Source organism: Neopsephotus bourkii, unplaced genomic scaffold (assembly GCF_033783945.1).
Source record: "Neopsephotus bourkii isolate Nb327-2 ecotype Australia unplaced genomic scaffold, CSIRO-AGI_Nbou_v1 NB_1637, whole genome shotgun sequence".
Lineage (NCBI taxonomy): Eukaryota > Metazoa > Chordata > Aves > Psittaciformes > Psittacidae > Neopsephotus > Neopsephotus bourkii.
Window position 1 is genome coordinate 11942038 of NW_026902112.1, and position 22929 is coordinate 11964966.

At 45.8% G+C, this 22929-nt stretch overlaps 2 protein-coding genes and 1 long non-coding RNA gene across 5 annotated transcripts in view; all 3 read right to left on the bottom strand.

Annotated features, from left to right (window-relative positions):
- The window catches only part of LOC133223495 (uncharacterized), a 449146-nt gene that overhangs the window by 140199 nt on the left and 286018 nt on the right, over positions 1 to 22929 (bottom strand). The gene's annotated exons all lie outside the window — the stretch shown is intronic.
- LOC133223480 (lymphocyte antigen 6E-like) lies at positions 2723 to 10975 on the bottom strand. Of its 2 annotated transcripts, none has more exons than XR_009728589.1 (3): positions 5415 to 6150; positions 4577 to 4696; positions 2723 to 3225 (listed from the first exon to the last, which is right to left on the bottom strand). XR_009728589.1 is itself a non-coding variant. In XM_061374217.1 (3 exons), exons 1-3 carry the CDS (start codon positions 9758 to 9760, stop codon positions 3014 to 3016), a joined length of 384 nt encoding a protein of 127 aa, XP_061230201.1. In that variant the 5' UTR covers positions 9761 to 10975; the 3' UTR covers positions 2723 to 3013. The 2 variants fall into 2 exon arrangements, 1 of the variants encoding a protein (XP_061230201.1); XM_061374217.1 differs by lacking the exon at positions 5415 to 6150 and adding an exon at positions 9709 to 10975.
- LOC133223481 (lymphocyte antigen 6E-like) lies at positions 14476 to 20955 on the bottom strand. Of its 2 annotated transcripts, XM_061374220.1 has the most exons (4): positions 20512 to 20955; positions 16814 to 16933; positions 15394 to 15641; positions 14476 to 14783 (listed from the first exon to the last, which is right to left on the bottom strand). In XM_061374220.1, exons 1-3 carry the CDS (start codon positions 20561 to 20563, stop codon positions 15433 to 15435), a joined length of 381 nt encoding a protein of 126 aa, XP_061230204.1. In that variant the 5' UTR covers positions 20564 to 20955; the 3' UTR covers positions 14476 to 14783; positions 15394 to 15432. The 2 variants fall into 2 exon arrangements, with proteins under 2 accessions (XP_061230204.1, XP_061230203.1); XM_061374219.1 differs by lacking the exon at positions 14476 to 14783 and having other exon boundaries at positions 15012 to 15641; positions 20512 to 20949.

The window sequence follows — 22929 nt, forward strand, 5'->3', positions numbered from 1 at the left end:
TACCCCATTTCTCACCCCCACCCCCCCCATCAAGGACAGCTTTTAAGTGTTCCTATTTCTTCTTTATTTGAAAGAGTTTCAGTGATTTCCCACTCACAGCATCAGCTCTGACAAAGTCCATTCCTAAATCCTACCCCCATACTCACTGTCAGAGACCTTCAGCTCCTCATTCACAGTGGGCTTTCAGTCCAGGAACTGGATGGGTGGTGGCATGACTGGCAATGCAATGAGTAAATCCTTTTAAACTCAGTGCAAACCTGCAAAGAATCAATCAGCATAATCCTGGTATGATCAGGTGCTTTGGCATCCAGAAACTTCCAGAAAAGAAAGGGTTCCTCTATATTTCTGGATAAGGAGACCCAGGAACCCCTCTGTCCATTTTATCTGGTGGGAGGCAACATCCGTTTGGGTGCTATCAGTGGGCAGCACTTGCACTGGTGTAGTGAAGAGGAGGGGAAGGGCTAGCGAGGCAATAAGGGCCTGCAAGGGGGTATGATGCATGCAGTAATCTGCAGGCAGGAGAAAGTCCCTGTAAGCAGAACCAAGCAGCTTCCTTAGAGTGCCCAGTTGCCATGGATCCCAATGGAGAAGTGGAACGTCACAAAAGGGAGTCCTCAGTCATGGTCAGTCACCTTGACTCAGAGCAGAGCATCTCTCCTTCCAAACCCTGCAGCAATTCCCGCTCTACTGCTCTATGACACGGGTGAGGTTTGCTCTCCCTCATTTTCTCTGCTCATCCTGGTCCCCCACATGCCACCAGCCTCAATGGACTTCTCTTGACTCATTTCCTCCCCACCAGCTGGTCTCACCACCAAGCCTTGCCACATCCACTGAAACTGGTGGAGATATCAATTGCTCCTTCTGCTTCCCCTGTCCTGTGCCAGCTTGCCTGGTGGTTAAGACAGCAACGGCTTTGGCCCTGAGCCCACCTTTCCTGGAGGCTTCTGAAAGCACACAATGTATTTTCAGGAAAGAAATGTCTTCCTTCTGTGTGGAGTATTTGTGGAGCACGTGCTCATGGCATTGGGATACTGCATGACCATAGCCCCTACCAGTGCTGCCAGCCCATGCCCATAGCAGCCGGACATCTCTACCTTCCTTTTGGTTTAAAAAGTCTTTTCCTTCCCCTTCTCCTTCTCTTTTGTGGCTGTCTTTGGTGAGAGAAAAAATCAATGTGTTCTGCTAGCACGTTCACACCTGGCCCTTTTGACATCTGTCATCTCTGCATATGGGTCACCACTCAGATCAATGGGAGTCAGCATCTTCTTGTCCCTGCCCCACGCTGTGGTGTCACCTCCTTCACTTGCTTTGTTTCCCTCTTGTTCACTGAAGATAATATGTAAAAACCAGGCAGCAGGCTTCAGGGTTTACAATATGAAACATGAAGCTGATGGAGCATCTTTAGCTGATTGTCCTCCTGGGAAACCAGTTGCTTTATAATCCATGTGAAACATCTCAAAGGGGCCTACAAGGATGCTGGGGAGGGACTTATTGTACCTGAAATAACTGAAACAGGGGAAGTTCAAGTTAGATCTAAGGAAGAAGTTCTTCCCTGTGAGGGTGCTGAGGCACTGGCACAGGGTGCCCAAGGAAGTTGTGATTTCTCCATCCTTGGCAGTGTTCAAGGCCAGGCTGGACAGAGCCTTGGGTGACGTGGTCTAGTGTGAGGTGTCCATGCCCATGGGAGGTGCTTGGAACTGAATGGTCTTAAGGTCCTTTCCAACCCAAACTATGCTATGATTGTATGTGCCTCCTTCCACATGTGCAACCAAAACACAGCAGAATTCCAAGGCAGTGCTTCAGACAAACCATGTTTAGCCATCCCCCCCCCCAAAAAAAACTAAAATGAAACCCCCAAACAGACAAAATACAGCACCAACAACAATAATGCCCCCCACACACGCAAGAGAAACACGCTCTGATTGTTTGGACAAGTTCTGGTTTCCCTATAACACAGCTGAGCTACCGATGCTGCCAACTCACTTTGTTTTGCTTTCCAGAATAAGAGCTTGCACAGGGATATGATTGAGAAGCTCTGGGCTGTTTGTGTTAATTGCTGGCCGCCTGCCCTTCTTCTTCTCTGTAGACACCCTTATGTCTCCTACAGAGCTTTTCTGCCTTCCCTTCAGCTGCAGCTCTCTCAGGGAGAGGAGGGAGCAAAAACCAGACAAAGCCCAGCACAATCAGCCATTTCTAGGCCAGGAACGTGGTTTTGTAGAAGCCATCTCAACTAAATGGTTGGGCTTGGCAACTGCTGTCAGGTTGGTTTGGCCCTGCAGGGGAAGAAGGAAATAGATATGGGGACATCATTTCCAGCTGGATCAGGTCCATGAGGAGCAAGTGTGCAGGCAACTTCCAGCACAGTGCTCACCCTGCTGCTTCCCTTCTCCCTTCCATCTCCTTACTCATACCCTGCTGCTGCCTTTGACTCTCAGACACGTTTGCTGCCCTCTGCCTTTTCCCTAAGCTCAGCCAACACATTGGAGCTGGGCGATAAAGGATGCTCATTGCAAAATGAGAGCAAAGAACCAGTGGAGCCAGAAATTGCTCCTCACTGAGGCTGGAATGTCAAAACTACTACCAGGAATAAGCTTCACCTTTACTTACTTGGTTTTGACCTGCTTGACTGATCTGTGATAACCAACTGACTGTGAACAGAAGATACTGAAGTGCTGACATAACTATTGAGCCATTACCCGTGTTTCAGGCAGGTTGGGTTGTTATTCCGTACAGTTCTTTGAAACCTTAAGAGACAAAAATATGTCTTAGAGCATCTCTTCAGAGCTGTAATGATTTGAAGCCCAAACATGCCAAGAAGTCTGTCTTTTGTCTGTTTCCTTCGGTGACTTGAATATCTGGGGACACTTAAGATTCAAGCAGGCTTAGGAAATCAATGGGAGTTCAGCACCCAACTTGTTTAGATTCTCTCAAAGCACAACTCTTTGATAGCAGCAGTTATCCCAGAGCAACACGCTTTTATTTCAGCCAACAAAGCCATCATGGAGAGTTTTTCCTAATCCATCACAGTCCACATGTAAGTGATGCTGGCTAGGACACCTAGGGACATCACTCCATAGCTGCTTTGCTTGCTGCTGGCTCCATTCACATTGCATAATGGTTTCTCACAGCAAGAAACCCTCTGATAGTGTGGGGTTTGCTGCTGGCTTGTTGCAGGACACGTTGGAGAGCACATCTTAGAGATGACGTATTTAGGCTTGTTGGGCTCTAATGCAGAAGAGAAGGGTGAAAAAAAGAAAGGGTAGAATGTAAGAATCATGGTTAAATGTTTCCATGGCTAAATCTGCATTGGTGAATAAGGGAAGGGTAGGCACATGTCCCTAAGGCAAATATATCCTCTGCTCAGGACTAGCAACAGTCTGGCCATGTCTACATTGCTGCACCATAATGCTGGTTTCCCTGGGCTCCATGTTTCATGTGTCCCTGTAGTAGATGCATGAATGGGTGGCTTTTAGTTCAAGTTGCCTGAAATGGTGCTTGTGCTGGGTTTCTGATCTCTAATATGGTTCTCCTTCTGCATAAAACCAGGGAAAATATATTGCATGACCTGAGATTTGTCCTGAGGGCACACGGAGGTCTTTGAGGGTGCAGAGCCCAAAAGAGAGATCTGAAGGATTTTACATGGCAGAGGGAGTCAGCCATGGTGCAGTTTACATAGGAACATGGAATGGTTTGGGTTAAAAAAGACCTTAAAGCTCATCCAGCTCCAACCCCTGCCATGGGCAGGGACCCCTTCCACTAGAGCAGGGTGCTCCAAGCCCCTGTGTCCAACCTGGCCTTGAGCACTGCCAGGGATGGGGCAGCCACAGCTTCTCTGGGCACCCTGTGCCAGCGCCTCAGCACCCTCACAGGGAAGAGCTTCTGCCTAAGAGCTCATCTCAGTCTCCCCTCTGGCAGGTTCAAGCCATTCCCCTTGGCCTGTCCCTACATTCCTTGTCCCAAGCCCCTCTCCAGGTTTCCTGCAGCCGCTTTAGGCACTGGAGCTGCTCTCAGGTCTCCCTTTCAGGAGCCTTCTCTTCTCCAGGCTGACCCAGCCCAGCTCTCTCAGCCTGGCTTCAGAGCAGAGCTGCTCCAGACTCCTGAGCATCTTTATGGCCCTCTTCTTATGCCCAAACTTCTTTGGAAACAACCCTGAGAGCGAATATTGCCGTGGCAATCTTGGGTGACACGGTGTAGTGCTAGGTATCCCTGCCCATGGCAGGGGACTGGAACTGGATGACCTTTAGGTCCTTTCCAACCCTAACTATTCTATGATTCTATAATTCTATGGTTAGGGTCAGCAGAAAGCTGGGGGGAAGCTACCAATGAAGCAGTGCACAGACCCCCAGGCTTGAGATCACTCTGTTGCTGCTATGTATCTTCCATTTCCCCAACTCCTGGTAACAACATAAACATATAATGACACTGCAGTGACTCTAACAGTGAGCAACAAGGTGGATGGTTCCTAATTGTTGGTGATCATGAGCTATTGTTTCCATATGTGGCCAAGGCTGGGATGAGAGCCCATTCCTAGGACTGTTCTTCCACAGCACAAACAAGGCGGTGTTCAGTAATGTACCTGTTCCAATGTTGTTACGGATAGTCACGCAGTATTTGTCTTCCTTTGGGCACATGGAAATGGTCAAACAGTCCTTGTTGGACTCCTGTTCTTGGCACACATAGCACATAAATGAGTAAGCTAGGAGAAAAAAATAACAGAGAAAAAGCACATTACATGGTTTAGGAACCACAATCCCTACAATCTAGATATCTTCTTTTTTCTTGTTATAGACTGATGAATGCTTGTGTGAATGACCAGTGACTTTCTTTATCCCTTGACCTGTGGCAGCAGTTAAATCCCTCTCTGTCTCGTACGTCTCAGACTGCAAAGTGTTATCGATCTGTTTGCAACCTCTGGCAGCAGTAGATGTGAGTGGAATTCAAGGATTTGGGGTCTTTTATGATGGAGATTGTTACTGAGCAATAGCTTCTCTGTCCCAAGGGCTCTGCCACGTGAATTGCCAACTACTACTCAGTTGCTTCTCCTTTACAAACTTAGGTAGGGCTTGCTAGGGAGAACTTGAGGATGCCTGCAACATTTCAATGTGGATAATGCCCAGTGTCCTACTTGTCTTTCATTTGGCTCAGAGATTACTGTCACGTATCCTTTCTTGTGGTTGAACGCCACTACCTGAACTGGCCTAACCTCAGTCCTAGGAAGTCTGCTGAGAGTAGTCAGATGCTTCGCTGAACTTCTGCATACTACTATGAGATAGAAAATAAATGGGAAGTCTTAACCAAAAGGATGGTTTAACTGGTAAATGGAGGTTTGCTGAGACAATTCATACATGTGTAATAAAGACGATGAAGGGCAGGCAGCGATGAGTTGTTTTCCTGTCAAGAATGTATATACTTACCCTCAAATCCAGAAGGTGGTAGGACAGACCTCTGTAAAGTAGTGATAAAAAGGAAGAAGAGCAAAACACAGTCTGGATGAGAAACCACACGACAGTGTCGGCAGAACACTCCCCAACAAGGCAGATTTAAAGGTTTTATGGTGGTGGTTTGGTTCTGAGCTTGCAAAATCACCCAGAGCAAAATTTTGCATGTGTTTGTGTGTGTGGGAGAGGGGATGAGTTACTGTAAGAACACAGATGTTTTTGGAAAGGGAAGCAAACACAGTGCTGAATGCTTGCTAAGTTCCTGGTAAGTCTGGGGAGAGTCTGCCAGTATGGAAAGGGCAGAAAGCAACTAGGGGAAACCTTCCTGTCTGTGCAGTTTTGCCTGACAAGAAGTTGGCAGTAAGAAAGTTGAATCTTCCTGTACAGAATAGAGGAGATGCAGCATTTTGCCAAAACTTGAATGACATTGTTATGCTCAAGCCCAGGAAACAAGAGAGTGGAAATAAATACAACAGAATGGGTGCAAAGCCAGACATGAAAACACCCTCACAGGGTAGTTCACAAAGGTTATTTATTGGTCCAACCAGCTGAAGCAATGCAACTCATAAGGTTCTCCAGAGGTCTGCTTGGGCTCAGGTCTATATAGTATCATCATTTAATGAGTGTAGGGATGGGATAGAGGATGCACATAGAATCATAGAATAATTAGGGCTGGGCCACGAGGATAATCAAGAGCTGGAGCACCTCCCGTATGGAGCCAGGCTGAGAACACTGGGGCTGTTGAGTCTGGGGAAGAGAAGCTGCGTGGAGACCTCAGAGCAGCTTCCAGTGTCTGAAGGGGGCTATAAGGATGCTGGAGAGGGACTCTTCATCAGGGACTGGAGTGATAGGACAAGGGGTGATGGGTTCAGACTGAAACGGGAAGTTCAGACTAGATATAAGGAAGAAGTCCTTTACTGTGAGGGTGCTGAGGCACTGGCACAGGTTGCCCAAAGAAGTAGTAAATGCATCATCCCTGGCAGTGTACATCATATTTTCAGCTGATGCTACAGCCAAAATAGCTGAAAGCAGACTGCAAGTAGAGTTCTAAGTGATTTTGACAGATTGGTGCAATAAAAGAAAGAAAAAAAGAATGGATTCAGTTCAACAAAAAGAAATATTTTGCAATAAGATAAAAGTGAGACACTTAAATGTCAGATGAAGAACAAATGTTTGAGTTATAAGTAAGGACTGTGGTGTAAACAGCAGGAGTCAACCGTGTCACACTGCAGCGATGAAAACAAACGTCACCCAAGAGAACATGAGCAGCAATGTCATGTGCAAGATATGCAAAGTGGCCTTTCCACCCTGGCAAGGCCTTGGCTGGAACGCTGGTGACCAAATCTGTATGTAGCACTTCAAAAACTATGCAAAGCATTTGGAGAGAGACCAGAGGAGAGGGAGGAGACATGGTCGGTGATCTTGAAAATGTGACCTAGTAGAAAAGGTTGGAAATGTTTAGTTCACTTATTAAAAGTGACAAAATCCAGAGGAAAGACAAAGTAACCTTCTTCATGCAAGCAAAATAAGCTGAAAAGAAGAAAGTAACGAAGCGTTCTACACATCCTATGATGAAAGCACAGCACTGGACAAAAAGAGATGTTAAGATACTAATTTTCTAAAAGGATGAGCCTGAGCACTTACAGGCTGTGGAATCTTTGTTGGAAACTAGCAAGGACACATTAGACCAACGTCTGCCTGGTTTGGTCCAGCACTGAAGCAGGGAAAAGGATTAAGACCTTTTAAGGTTTCTTCTGGACATAATATAATCATAGAATCAACCAGGTTGGAAAATAACTTTAAGATCATCAAGCCCAATCATTACCCCAGAACTGCCAAAACCACCACTAAACCATATCACTGAGGGCCTCATCTACATGGTAATCATAGAATCATAGAATCAACTAGATTGGAAAAGACCTTTAAGATCATCAAGTCCAACCATTTCCCCAGGACCACCAAAACCACCACTAAACTGAGGGCTTCCTCAAGACAGTTTTTGAACACTTCCAGGGACAGTGATTCCACCACCTCCCTGAGCAGCCTGCTCCAATGCCTGATTAACCTCTCGGTGAAGAAATTTTTCCTAATGTCCAATTTCATAGAATCATAGAGTAGTTAATGTTGGAAAGGACCTTAAGATCATCAAGTTCCAACCCCCCCTGCCATGGGCAGGGACACCTCGCTGTAAGCCATCTCACCCAAGGCCTCGTCCAACCTGGCCTTGAACACTGCCAGGGATGGAGCATTCACAACCTCCTTGGGCAACCTATTGCAGTGCCTCACCACCCTAACAGGAAAGAATTTCCTCCTTAGATCCAATCTAAACTTCCCCTGTTTGAGTTTTAACCCATTACCCCTTGTCCTATCACTGCAGTCCCTAATGAAGAGTCCCTCCCCAGCATCCCTATATGCCCCCTTCAGATACTGGAAGGCTGCTATGAGGTCTCCACTCAGCCTTCTCTTCTCCAGGCTGAACAGTCTCAACTTTCTCAGCCGATCTTCATATGGGAGGTGCTCCAGTCCCCTGATCATCCTCGTGGCCTCCTCTGGACTTGTTCCAACAGATCCATGTCCTTTTTATGTTGAGGATACCAGAACTGCACACAATACTCCAAGTGAGGTCTCACGAGAGCAGAATAAAGGTGCAGGATCACCTCCTTCAACCTGCTGGTCACACTCCTTTTGGTGAACTCCTGGATGCAAATGGCAACAGATCCTCTTTGGGAGGTTGAGAGACCAACAGTTTTGATCCAAAATTGCTTATTAGGGTCTTATCGGGGATCCCAGATACATGAGAAGGATCAAATAACCATTATCTCCAAGTTTTGCTTTGTTCCTGTGCTAGGCCAGATAGCTGCAATCTCTTAATCTTGAATATGGAAGCCTTGATATTAGAATGACCAGCTTTCTGTGATCTAGACTGGGCTGTAGAAAGGTGCCCAGTAAAACACTGCCCTTAAGTCCATTTGGAAGCTGATGCCAACATAAAACATAATCAGCCCACTATAGCAATAAGCTATCCTGCCATGAATAATGGGTTCAAACTGAAACAGGGGAAGTTCAGGTTAGATCTAAGGCAGAAGTTCTTTACTGTGATGGAGGTGAGTCGCTGGTACAGAGAACCCAGAGAAGTGGTGAATGCTCCATCCCTGGCAGTGTTCAAGGTGAGGGTGGACAGAGCCTTGGGTGACATGGTCTAGTGTGAGGTGTCCCTGCCCATGTCAGGGGGGTTGGAACTGGATGATCTTAAGGTCCTTTCCAACCCAAACCATTCTATGATTCTATGTGCTACCAGAGTCTTGGATCTCTATTAGCTTTCTACTTAAGCCTGGGTAACACTGAGGACGTTGCCTTTGATGATGACTCTCCTCTGTCCATATTGTGTCACTGCATCCAGGAATTACAGGCACAAAATCCTTTCCTTTTTTAAGAACTCAATACTTTTCCCACCCCAAAACTGGCTGAAGCTTCTGATCTTCCAGACTTGCTGCAGAACCATCTGTCCATAAAATGTAGGAGTAGGGGCTTGATACATCAGAAAGCAAGAATTAATTAGATGCCTCTTTCTCAACCCCTGCTAGATATGTATCATGGTTTCTGGGATACCATCAGGTGTGGGGGAAATATTGGCAATCTGGTCCTGATTCCTATGTGCAAGTAGCGATGTAGCAACACACGCGGATCAGTCCCAGAAGGAGGGTAACATTCAGAGTAGCTCAGACTTCCCTTTGGGAGAAGGATGCCTTTAACATGACATATGCATAGAAAAGCAATTTCACCTCTGCCTCTGATTTCATCTATAAGAATTCTCACTGTTGTGTTTCCTGAGAAGCAAGGCACATGGCAAACCACATGGAGGAAGAAGCAGTACAGAAAATTCTGTACAATAATACTTATTAAATACTCAAAACCTGACATGGATAAATAAATCCGTAAGTAAAACCATAAGTAAATCTATGTTATGCTTTCTGACAATTCCAACTTGCACCATTTGGGAAGATCCCATAGACTATATGGATTTAACCCGGCATCCAGTGCTGTACCATTAGAGCTCTTTCACTCAGTACTACCTGCTGTAAAGAAGAATTAGTCTATCAAGTTCTTAGTTCTGAAGCTACTCGTCAAGGTACAAAAGGGAGCTGATGACAGCATGGCTGTAACGATGCAATACTGCAAAGTTGGGGACAGCTCACTAAATTTCTGCCGCATTAAACCCCTTCACCATCTACAACCCTTATCTGAACTAGTAGCAACATGAGAGGCTCACCTTGCTCCACACACAGGACAGCAGCCAGCAAGGTGACAAGAGCAGTCTTCATCTCCACCAGATCCTCTCAGCTGGACTGGGAAGACTTTTGGAGGGCAGGTTATATACCTTTTGAATGGCAGCAGTCTTACAGGTTCCAGATGGCTCACAGGTGGACATGAAATCAACCCAAGGGTGTGTAATATGTATGTGGGAGTTCATGATGGTACCCATGGAACCTTGGGGAAAAGTCCCTTTAGCAGCACATTTCTTGCTTTGCCGGTTGTATCAGTGATGGGAAATAAGGATCTGCTCTCTTCTCTTCCAAGCTTCTTCCTTTCCTTCCTTCCAGCAGAAGCAGCAGCTGTGCTGATGAAATAGCAGAGCCCGGAGGCATGGGAAGATAGTCCTAGCAGTGCATTTTCCTTATCCCTTTGGATAGACAGCATGGGATGTACCAGGATCTATACCACTCATTTGCTTTCATTATTCCATAGTAGCAGAAGCTCAGACTTAATCAGCCTACACTGGTTTAACCGCAATGGAATCAATGTCTTTTACGCTAAAAGATATTAGCTAATGGTTAGTTAAACAGATTTTCTTCAGATGTTAATGTTAGTCCTCAATTCTTTCTATTTTTCCATTACTTGTAGTTAATCCCTCTCCTTGCTCTCCTCTTGGTTGTAATTCTCAAATACCCTAAATACTTTTTATTTAATGAAGTTTTGCCTCTATTTCAGGGGTCCTTTAGCGGCTCTGCTTTCCTCCATACCCAGTGGTTTCTGGAAATCACAACTCCATTTACAGTACCAACCATTGGCCTCCTGGAATTGCTTTTCCACTTGGAAAAAAAAAAAAGCCATCTCTCAAACTGTCTCCTTTTCAATCTCTCCTCTTAAGTCAATCCTTTTTCTTCTATTCCTCTGTGTTGCTCTCCTCTGGATTTCTTGCAGTCTCTTTCTGACAGGCTAGGAAATAGACCTTAACACAAGATGCATCTTGTAAACCCTTGAGCTGACATCTCAATGGAGCTTCTTCCAAAGTGAGATTAGCCCTGGACAGCAGGTTGAGGAATGTGTAAAAGCAAAATATGCCAAACCCTCTCTTTTGCTGGTAATTATGGAATAACTTCACAGGCACATCCCTAGAATTAGCCATCAGTAGGGTATTTTGGTCTGTTTCTAATATGAATCACTCCAACACTGGTTGATTTCCTTATCCATATGAGTCTTGACACTTTATCAGGCCCTCCTGAATCTGCTCCTAGAATGACATCATCAGGTGGTAAATTCCAGTGTTGTTCAAGCTTGATGTCAAAATAGGCATAGAATCACAGAATGGTTTGGGTTGAAAAGGACCTTAAGATCATCCAGTTCCAATCCCCAGCCATGGGCAGGGATGACTCAAACATCCCTGCTCTTGTGTTCGGGAGTTTCGGTGGTCAGCAGGGGATGAGCTGGTGGTGATCTTCTGCTTCACAGGAGGCAATCCAGTTTACTGCCCAAGTGTCTTATAAACAGGTTGCTCTTCATAATTAGTAGGTGTGTTTTCTTGCTGGTATTTGGCAATGAGGATAAAAGGAAGCAACCGTCTTCTTTCTTGTGATCCTATTAATTAACCCACAGACTTCTGTGATGTATGTTCCTTTTCCCTTCCTCCATGAATGAAAGAGTGCTCTAATTATTGCCATATCCCCCCTCATGTTGACTTTGCCAACATCTGTTTGTTCCTGCATTAACCTTCATGCAATAGGATGTTGGCACAGTGCAAGTCAGCTTTGAAAGAGTGGTAAGGCTAAAATATCCTCAGCACTGCAACAACCGTGTGTTGAGGAGAGAACTTTGAGTAGAAATAAAGCTTTTCTATGTCAAAATGATCAGAGGGCTGGAGCAGCTCTGCTCTGGAGCCAGGCTGAGAGAGCTGGGCTGGGGCAGCCTGGAGAAGAGAAGGCTCCTGAAGGGGAGACCTTAGAGCAGCTCCAGTGCCTAAAGGGGCTGCAGGAAACCTGGAGAGGGGCTTGGGACAAGGGCCTGTAGGGACAGGCCAAGGGGAATGGCTTGAACCTGCCCGAGGGGAGATTGAGATGAGCTCTGAGGCAGAAGCTCTTCCCTGTGAGGGTGCTGAGGTAATGGCACAGGGTGCCCAGAGAAGCTGTGGCTGCCCCATCCCTGGCAGTGTTCAAGGCCAAGTTGGACACAGGGGCTTGGAGCACCCTGCTCTAGTGGAAGGGGTCCCTGCTGTGGCAGGGTTTGGAGCTGGAGGAGCTTTAAGGTCCCCTCCAACCCAAACCATTCTATTATTCTATGAAGCCGTTATCTGGGAGCTGCCCCCAGGATGTTAATATCTTTGTTAGTACCTGGGTGCACTAATGCTGGAGCATGACCTCTTCCCAGTATCTGGAGAGGGGTAATTTTGCAGCACAATGACTTGGTCACAGCCATTCCTTCTTTCTCAAGAGGACAGATTATGAAACTCAAAAGCAAACAGAGGCAACACTTAGCAGCTGCCCAGCATCACAGCCTCCAGCCTGGAGGAGTGCTTGGAGCAGGGGACACCAATTGAGAAGTGTGATTGGACTTGATGATCTTAAAGGTCTTTTCCTACCTACTCAATGATATGATTCTAATTAAGATTGAGGAAGACTGCAAAATAGCCAAGGAAGCTGAGTCTGAGTCGTCTCTGAAGAGCAACCTCATTGCTACCCATTTGTGAAAACTAGAATGCGACTCAAAATGGAGCCATGAGGTGTCTGTATGACACCAGAGCACCAGATAATTTTGAGGAAGGGATGCTTTTCTTGCTTTCCATGGATTACAAAAGCTTTCTAGACTCAGCAAAGATCTTGCTTTGACCTTTTGCATTCATGTCGTCTCTTGCTTTGTCATTGTCTCACTGGGTATTAATCAGATCTGTGCAAATAAGGGAAGAGAAAGGGAAAGGGTTTCTTGTTGTGAGGGAAAAGACAGCCAAATTATTCAAGGAGAGCAGAAGGTCCTTCAGAATCAATGGTGATAAAGCCCTGAGTGAGGGAAAGGAAAAGCCAAAGTTCTACCACCTCCTAGAGGTGCAGAGAAAGGCAGAGAAAGGCCTGTTTGACAGGTTCAGGTCCTGGTGCAGTGACTCAGAGCACTGAAAACCAAGCTCTTAGATAATCCTCACAGAGAGAGCCGGCCACCTCCCAGGAGCAATCCCAACTGTTTGAATGAGATGCTTATTTTCCTCCCTAAACCACAGATGTCTCTGCAGGGCAGCTCAACATTGCCATGCATGGAACATGCAACCATGGGAGCCAGCAGATACTAAACCCTGGGAGGAGGGATGTGGAATTAGGCAGCAGCATCTGTGTGGGAGATGTCACATCAGGGTTTCTCAGGGAGGCTGGCAGAGATGAGTCTCTTCTTACACAACACCCATTGCCAAGGGAGGGTTTATGGGTTTAGGACCTCCTGTGCCTCAGGGCAACTGATGCTCTCATCTCCAGATAAGGACCCTTTTATGTAAGGGTCTTTATCTTGAGATGCAGGTCAGTATTGCACATAAACGTGCATGGGTTGTGTGGCTGGGCAATAACGAATGCAAAAACTATAGGATCAGGAAGAAACCAGTCTGGGGCCCATGGATTGAGCTGCTCCCCTAGGGATGGAACTCCTGGCTTCCCAGCTCTGTTCCTAACTTAGTGCAACAGCCATAAGGAGGAACTTTCCACAGCAGAAGCAGGCTCTACCACATGCCTTCGTCTCCTTTGCCCACACACTTTAATACCTTCCTTCACATGCCAGGTTCCCTCCCAGCCCAAAACAGAGGCACCTGCCAAGTGCAGGTAGCACAAGACATGACCTTTTAAACCTAGATGGTAAGAGCAGGTCTATATTCAGAAGCTCAGCAGGACAAGACCTGCGGCACTACTAGCCCCAACTCTCCTTTGCCCACTAGCATTGTCCTTAAGACATCCTAAATCCATGGATAACTATGCCTGAAGCCTGTTTCAAATAGTTCAGTTGTTTCCATGTTATGATTTGGGTACGGGGCAGAATACAGCCATCCAAGCCCACAGAACAGTTCTTGGCCCATTCAAGGTGTTTAAATGCGTGTGTGACTTGAATATCTCAAAATCTGGCAGGAGAGAGGGAAAACTGGATTGGGTAGAAGACTGGAGCTAGCTCAGCTGGGGGATGGCAGAGCAATAGCAGCCATGGGGACAACAGACAGCCTCATGGGTAAAGACTGAGCTCTGGCTCTCATGGCTGAAATTCTTGGCCAACCTCACAGTTGCACCAAGGAGAAATAAATGAACTGAGGCTCTAGTAAGAAAATAGAGGTTGGAGGCAAAGCCCTGGATAACAGAGCCAAAGAGGAAGGCTGGGAGAGAGAAAAGAGCCAGGGAATGCATAGTTGGGGTTGAACTGGATGGGAGTAAGGGTGGATAAGCAGGATAAGAGCAGGTCAATGTGAGCTGAAGCCATGAGACCACAAGAGATCGGGCTGCTTCTGAGTGGCGTTCCTCTGCTCTCAGCAGATACCCAGCAGGATGAGCAATGCGTGTAGCTGCTCTCCCTGTGCAATGAGGCTATAGAGAGAAAACCAGTTGGGTGAGCTGCACCCAGCTAATTACCCTGGGAGATCTTTGCTGGGGTATAGGAGAGCTTCTTCAGCTCAGGAGAAAGCTTTTCAGCCTCCTGTGACTCACTTGGAAGGGTTTGAATGAGCAAATCTCTCATTCCTAAGATTATCCATAGGGAAGGTCAATACAGGGCAATGATTTCTTTCAATATTAACCACGCTGAGCGCTTGATTTGCAGACACAAAAGATTTATTTCCATTGTTAATATTTTGTTATAAATGAAGCTGAAATTTCCAGATTCCACAGTAGAAACCATCTGTCTTTTCTGATGGTTTTCCTTTAAGCACCATGCAGGATACTTTCTCCCTTTCAAAATAATCCATAATGCTTATAAAGCAATTTCCACTGGAAGATCTCCAAAAGAAGACTTAATGCTCAAGATGCCTTCACGTTGGGACCCACCTTGTCCCCCTCTGTTTGCCTGCTGGAGAGCTCAACAGCCATTTCCTTTCAGCCTGCTGACCCAGAAGAGAAACTGAGAGCAAGTTAAATAGAATAGAACTGGAGTCACAAAAATGACATTTCTACCAATGCAAGGGAAAAGAATAATCTGGGGAGAGGTTTCCTGAAGTGAATGCAAAGCAATTGCAATGTATTTCAGCATCATATCAATTCCACTTGCAGACTAATTCCTCTGCTTCTGTTGCTAACATTGATGCATCCAGCTGCTACACCCAATGTACTGTACCACACAGTCACACGATAGAATAAAATAACACTTTATTGTGCCCAGCTTCTGTTTAACAACTGTAATATTAAAGGCTTCCTCGGAGCAAAATCTTACAGAAAATAGTATAAAGGGAAAAAATGGCACAAGAGAATGGCAGCGATATAATGAAGGGGAAAATATGCATGGAGTTATAAAGGCCAATAGTAGGAGAGATGGTGACTATATGATGCCCTTCTGCATACACAGGGCTCCACATCATGCCTTTCCCTTCCAAACACCATTTTGAGGTAGGGCTGTGCTCTTATGCACTGTTATCAGAGCATGGAAAGAGCATATTTGATGATGGGATGCGACATTCCAGGTAGGAGAAACAGGGCAGCATTCAGACTGTACAGATGAGAGCTTGATCCCTTACAACACAAGGCCAAGCAATCTTTATCTCCCTCCAACCTCTTTAGAAACCCATCCGGAGGATGCAGGCGAGACTGGCCAAGACACCCAGTGCTATCATGGTGTAGCTGGTTTTCACACTGCTGGCACCACTGATGTTGCACAAGGAGGTCTCGCAGCAGCTGGTAGCAACGCCAGCTATGCCGATATTCAGGTCAATTGTTGGGCAAAAGGCAGAGCATCTCTTGGTGATACGCTGGTTACGGTCACTGCCTGAAGGGGAGAGAGGAAACAAGAAGAAAAGTCATGGGGGGGTGTTATAATATACATTTTTAATATATTTTATATGTTTTTTACTGATTTCAGTGATAGACTGGCTGTATAATATCCAGTGGGGAATAAGCTGTTCATGTTCGTTTCTCTTGGGCTTTATCACACTGCTTCATTAATTGTATGTATGTGACCTATGGAGAACATCTCCAGGCCTTACAACTCCTCTGCTGTTTACAGTGCCAGCAAAGTGCAGCCTAGGGCAAGAATTTATAGAATCATAGAATCATGGAATGGTTTGTGTTTGAAGGGACCTTAAAGCTCCTCCAGCTCCAACCCCTGCCGTGGGCAGGGACACCTTCCACTGGAGCAGGGTGCTCCAAGCCCCTGTGTCCAACCTGGCCTTGAACACTGCCAGGGATGGGGCAGCCACAGCTTCTCTGGGCACCCTGTGCCAGCGCCTCAACACCCTCACAGTAAAGAACTTCTCTATCTCTAACTTGAATATCCCCTGTTTCAGTCTGAAGCCATCACCCCTTGTCCTATCACTACAGTCCCTGATGAAGAGTCCCTCTCCATCATCCTTGTTGGCCCCCTTCCAATATTGGAAGCTGCTCTGAGGTCCTTATGCAGACTTCTCTGAGATCTAATTTGGAGATCTAATGCATTTGTATAGTGCAATATTGCAAGACGTCACCGTTACCATGCCTTGGGATTGCTCCTTCCACAGTACCTGGCCCTTTCCAATTCCACCATCTCATAAGCATATGTTTGAGCTTGGAGATGCGTCTAGGGATTTTTGTGCAAAGAAATCTTGTCTCTTCCAGTCTTTCCCTTTCCTGGGTGTGTTTAAGCATCAGTATTTTTATGACATATTGCAACAGAGATTGGCTATGCTGAGTTCCCACTGGCTGCAAGATTTGCTCTCTGTGTGCTATGATCCTATTAGTCCATAGACTCCCAGATTGGTTTGGATTGGGAGGGACCTTAAAACTCATTCAGTTCCAACCCCCTGCCATGTGCATGGATACCTTCCACTAGAGCAAGTTGCTCCAAGCCCCACCCAACATCACCTTGAACACTTCCACCACACCTCATGGTGGGAGAAGCGTCTGCATTCAGCCTAACCTGAACCCCATCTTGTCATCAGAACCTTGGAAAAGCTCCACACTCACCCATTCCCGTGGTAGAGTAGGTTGTGAGACAGTACTTCTCATGGTCAGAGCATGTGGTCGTACTGAGACAATGCAGGTTGGAAGGAGCATCTTTGCAGGAGAAACATGTCAAGGAGAAAGCTGCAGAAGAAACACACAAAACCCATAAATCACATCTAGAAATATCCATAGGAGCACAAAACAGGTGCTGCTGGTGCAGGTGGAGGATGTCAAGCCCAGTGGCCCCAGGCAGACAACCTTCTGGGTGTTCAAAACTTGGCCCTAAACCACTTGAAGCTCAGATTCCTAGCACTGATGTGGCTTGCTCATTTAGTAGCACTCCAGGGATCTTCCTTCTGGATACTTATTGGGTCTCCCTTGCATCGATTTAAATGTATGGCATCCCCAGTGGGCTTTTGGAAAGCACGTCCCAGTCTGCAACCAGTCGCTGCAGGAAGCTCTTGTGGGTTCTTTCCAACCTGTTCCTCCAAGCCTCAGCCGCTGGCTACTAAATTTTGTATGGAACCAGTGGATTCCTGTCCATATCCTTTCACATCCTCTTCAAGTCATCAGCTCTGCACATCCTTTCTCAGAGCACACAGACCATGCCCCCCACAACGTATCTCAAATAAGGGACGAGTGACCTAAACCTGCTTCTCTGTGTTTGGTGTGAAGATGGATCTAACTCATTTTCAGAGCTCTCCTCTAGAAGACATGGCTCAGCAAACCACTCCCTTGGCTGAAACAGATCCCTCTTTACAGCCATCCGTGGGAGATGACTGCCTAATACAACAAAATGTGTACATCTCTAATACTGCATCTGTAGAGCACTGTGCCAATAGGAATGAATGGAAACAGCCTGCACTCCAGTAAGCTAAAGCAGTCATTCATAGCAAAGAGATCCTTGGGGAAGGTTTCTTTGCATGACAAGGGAAATTTCCTACTCCTCTGTTTATCAGGAGCAAACACTCCTGCAGTAATGTCACCCACTGGGGAGCAGACTCATGTTCTCATTTCCAGGATATCTCTATCTATGGACAATTAAACCCCATCTTATTCTTGTACCAGCTCTGTTCTTTCACTTTGCCATACTTGCTCTTCATCTCCGTCACTCTTCTTCTCCTTTGTCTGAGCTTTTTTGCCATCTTTTCAATGCAATAATTTGCCATCATTAGTGCTTTTGCCAGTGATGTCCCAACCTCATTGCTGCCCCTGTCTGACCTTAGACAAACTCATCTGGCCCAAACAGGCTCTGCCTTGCTTAGCTTCCTGCTAGTGCAGACCTGTCCCTAGGTCAGACTGTGACCCGAGTATGACACTGTATAGGAAGCCACAAAAATGCTTTTTAGGGTGCTATTCACCCTTCTCTGTGTGTCTTTTCTCCCCATTCCATCTAACAAACAGCTCCTTCTCCCTTTCCATGGCCACCCAGCACTGACCTTCACTTTCCTCTTGTGGTCTATAGTCCTCAGAGCTCCTACTCTGTTGTCTCTCTCAGGACACAGAGACCAGGCAACTGGGCTTGCAGTGGCTCAGATCCTATTCCCCCCTTCCTGTGCTCAACACCCATATGATTTCAACAGCTTCAGACCTGGCACTCTGCTCGCTCTGACTTAATACCAAGACCATTGCAATTTGGTTCCTACCTCGGTCATTTCCATCTCCATAACCTCTCAACTGTCCTTCCTGGCTCTGGTATTCAATGTTGTTCTGATAGTACAGGCTATATTTATATGTATTTTAAAGTCTGGGACCCTCCTTTACACCGTCTTCACACAAACTCGTGTGGCTTCATTCTCTTTCCTTTTGCAAACTCAGGACAAGAACATCCAAGTTTCACCCTGCTGGGACCCACCCTTTCCTCCCAGAATAACCATACACCAGAGCAGAGTCCCCAAACTGGGTTTTCCAGACATGCAGCTCATTGTATTCCTTAAGTAATGCAGCTTCTTTAATCAAGCCTATTCCAAGAACTTCCTTAATCTGTGCAGGAAACAGTGGCGTTTGTTGCATGCCCAAGTCCTGTTTCATCCCAACCTCCCAAAGATGCTGATTTCAGAGCCCAGATGCCCTGGGACCCTTCAGGCCAGGAAACGGGGCAAGCTCTCTGTAAGGGTGATTTTGCTAACCTCTCTGTGCACAAGGAATTTCTGACTCACCATTTACTACAGAGGACTTTGGATGTGGATGGGTGTATATGGTTGTATACGGATATATATATATATATATATGTTAAGACATGAAGTCAGATGATAGGACAATTTTGCTCATGCTACTGAAAATGGCTCTGATTTTATTGCATCTATTGAGATATCTGTTGCAATAAGGACTGAGTGGGGAAGGGAACAGCACATCTCACTCAGGATGGTTAAACCAGACTGCCTTCGGGTATCTCCTCTCTGTACCTAGCAAGACCTCTGCTCTCACTGAGTAAGAACATTCCTCAAGGAAGATCTTCATGTGAATAATTCAAGCCAAATAACTTCAACTTGTAAAGCATTAGCAAGTGCCAGCAGATGTAGGATTTACACTGTTAAAATCAGCCAGGTTCAGGATTAATTGGAACAGCAACCAGCCTTCTGGCTACATTGCACAGCAAAGTGGTGCTGCGAATGTGCTCATTTCCACTGACTCCTTTGCTAAGTTTGCTGCCTCATTACATGATCTCTTCAAAATATGTGATTATAGCTGATGATAAGCTGCAGGAAAAGAATCCTTTTATTGCCCTCCACTTTCTCAGCCCCATTGATCACGATGATTTAGCACATGCCAAGTTTAAAGCCTCTGAAGTCCCACAGTAAGAACATTTACAGCCTCAAATTAAGTGCAAGCCTCAGTGTTCGATTAAAACAGGACCAGAATGATCAGTAATGTGCAGGTAAAACCCTACAGCAGAGCCTGACAAAGTCAGCTTGCAACAAGGCAAAAGCCCCCCAGCTTAGGGCATTAAGCAGATATTCCATATCCTCTGGAATAGCCATAGGGATATTCATGGCTGCATCCTCTATTCCTTGCCTGACCCACAGCCCAGGGCAAACAGGGCATATCCTAGAGGCACAGGCAGCCGTCTTTCATGCAAAACTAAAGTGCAGGTTCCCAGTGCATCTTGATTTACGGAACAGAACTTCACAACTTGCAAAGAGTTATAAAGCAGGTATGCTTTAAAAACCACAGTTATCAGAATGAGAATGGGACATCTCCATCCCAGACCTGAGATCAATATCAGCAAAGTTGCACCACGAAGTAACAAGCTGCAAGAAAGATATGGGAGACAGAATTGCATCTTCTTGTGGCACAGCCATCTCTACCAGATTAGGTAATGCTGGTTGGTTCTTGCAACCAAACAAGCAAGTGAAAATATGTCAAATCTGCAGCTTTATTGTATATATTGTTCATTCCTTCTTATATTTCCCAGCTAACCCACCTTGTCATGGAGCTGCACTAAGGAATCTCAGCTGCCTTCTCTGAGCCACTCCAAGGGCTGGGTTGAGACTCCATGAATGAGGGGAGGTGAATATCTCATTCCCAACTTCAGCTCCTCAGCATCCTTCCAACTTCTGATGGGGATATATCCCCTGGCTTCTTACCCATTCTTATTGTCTAGAGCCTAATAATCCTCCAGCTTTGCCATCCACACTGCAAAATCCTCTCATCATCCTGCAATACCAAAGATGTGATCTGAGGATCTCACTAATGCAAAGAAATCCTTGGAGACTCACCACTCTCGGTGCACAGGGCTATGACAAGCACGACAAGAAGAGAAGTCTTCATCCTTTATAGGTGTCGCAGCCTCCAAAACAAGCAGGTCTCATGCAGGGCAGGTTTTATACCTCTGCAGTGCTTGCTTTGATGCAGGGATAATAAATACAGGGTTGCTGTGTCAGATGAGGGATAATTGAGAGGAGCGTGTCAGCGCTTGTATGTGGAAGTATGTAAATCTGAACAGGCAAATGCTCTCCCCCCTCGTTTTTTCCCTACTTGTTTCACAATGCAGCTTGTTCATCTGGTGCTAACTATGCACCAGTTTCTAATTCTGGAGAAGTGGAGGAAAAGCAAAGCACAGAAACAAAACAGTGTCCACGTGAGAAGAGGAATGTTTCCCTTTCCAGGCCTGCCTGGGTCTCAAAGCAAGCTGCATCCAAAAGGATCCTATCCTCACATGCTGTTTTAGTTCATATGGAAATGGATTGAATTTGAAATTGAAATTGGGATTGAAACAGCTACCGAATGTCTCCCAGGATTGTCAACACAGCTAGATCAGAAGAGAGTATTCTACTGCTTCTCATAGGGGAGCAGGCATCATATTCTTTGGGTATTTTACGAAAGCAGTTCAAAATCATAAATGTTTCTGTTAAAACATTGGATATTTTATATGAGGGAAAATGTTTTTTTATTGGAAAATCATTTGCCTGTGCAAGGAAAACCACCACTTCAATTAAAAAACAGAAATAACAAAGTAACACCCACTCCCATCATATTGAGCAAGCTGGGATTTCTATCTCACAAATTATGAAGAAAGAAATATCAGGACTAAAACCCAAACCAGTTAAAGCATGGAGAATGAGGGGTTGGAGTCATAGAATCATGGAATGGTTTGGGTTGGAAAGGACTTTAAGATCATCTAGTTCCAACAACCTGTCATAGGCAGGGATACCTCACACTAAACCATGTCACCCAAGTCTCTGTCCAACCTGGCCTTGAACACTGACTGCCAGGGATCGAGCATTTAACACTTCTTGGGCTTCTGAATTGCCTGGCAAGGATCTGAACTCATTAAGTCTTCAGAAAAAGAAGTTATAGCCAAAACCATGGGAAATGCCAAATAGGAACATTCCACTGGATTTCCACACAGTGGTCTTTATTCCTCCTTTTTTGTCTTGTTTCATCCTATCTCTCTGCATAAAACCAGAATCTTTCCCATTTTCTCCTGGTTACTCTTGCTTTTTCCTCCCACCATTGCCTTTCTGCCATCTGATTGTGGGGATGGAGGAACAGTCCCAGAAATGGTCCATCTGGATCCCTTTCACGTGACACTGGTAGCTGCAGGAGCAACCTGAATGCCCCAAAACTCTGCCAGCAACTCTGCCCCATGCTGCTCTCCATCTGTTTCATTTCCCTTTCTTTTTAGCCTCAAAGTTGCTCACATTTCCATCTCCCATTCAATATTTTGGCCTCCACCTACAGTCATTATCTCATCCATAAGGCATGTTAGTTCTTGAGGTGATTAAGTCGTTCCAACACCTCTAAATTGGATGCATAAATATTGCTCGTATGGAGAACCTGCATGACTAAGGTGAGGAAATTTGTGCTTTCTCAATAGGTAGAGCATGAAACTCAGTTGGAACAGAGGTGGCAATTAACCAAGAAAGCTCAAAGGAGGGGCGTTGTTTGGCTTTGAAAGGCCAATGCCTTTGTAAGGCACCAAGCAGGAGGAAAACAGAAGCTGGCACCTTCCATGCAATGCAGCCCTCTCTTGCTTGTGTAATGTTTTGTTTTCCCCTCTCCAGAAGAGATTTCATGTGTCTTTATTAGTAAATCATCTTTTATTGCCTACTACTTGAGGTACTAACAGGAAAGGGGGCTCTAGTGACACGGCGATGCCATTCTGCAGCCGTTGCACTGCAGAGGCAGCCCACATTCAGCTTTATTTCAGCCAACAGCATCCATTAACAGGTACAGAAATAGCAGCTCAGCCAGGCACTTGGGTTTTTTTCCCTCCTCCCTCGTAGTCTCATCCAAGCAAAACCTAAAATATCTCTTGCCTCCTGCAAGCTGCTGAGATTTGGAGATGACAAGGCTCTATTTCTTAAAGGAGTTATTGCAGGATTTCTGACAGTTGAGATTTTCCATTACATGGTCCTGCACTCTTCCAGCTGGTCCCATGTGTCCCTCTGATAAAGTTATCTTCATCCCTCACCGGTGCCAGGTAAGGGAAACCTAAAAGAACATATAGGGTGGAAAGGACACAGATGATAGGGACATTAAAGGCACTGAGGAAACAGAAGATAATATCAGGGTTTACAAGTATCTGGAACTTACGAATTTCAGGAAGATTTGGGAAAGAGTAACAGGGGATTTAACTGGAAGTGGAGAGTGTGGTGTAAAGATTTAATTCCTTAACACTCGCTGAGTGGAGA

Excerpts from the sequence above, each read along its gene's own strand:
- LOC133223480 (XM_061374217.1), bottom strand. The coding sequence starts at position 9,760 with ATGAAGACTGCTCTTGTCACCTTGCTGGCTGCTGTCCTGTGTGTGGAG. Across the intron at positions 4,697-9,708 it reads TGTCCTGTGTGTGGAGCAAG|CTTACTCATTTATGTGCTAT; the intron begins GTGAGCCTCTCA and ends TTTTTCTCCTAG. Across the intron at positions 3,226-4,576 it reads CCGTAACAACATTGGAACAG|AGCCCAACAAGCCTAAATAC; the intron begins GTACATTACTGA and ends CTTCTGCATTAG.
- LOC133223481 (XM_061374220.1), bottom strand. The coding sequence starts at position 20,563 with ATGAAGACTTCTCTTCTTGTCGTGCTTGTCATAGCCCTGTGCACCGAG. Across the intron at positions 16,934-20,511 it reads AGCCCTGTGCACCGAGAGTG|CTTTCTCCTTGACATGTTTC; the intron begins GTGAGTCTCCAA and ends TTTCTTCTGCAG. Across the intron at positions 15,642-16,813 it reads CTACTCTACCACGGGAATGG|GCAGTGACCGTAACCAGCGT; the intron begins GTGAGTGTGGAG and ends TCTCCCCTTCAG.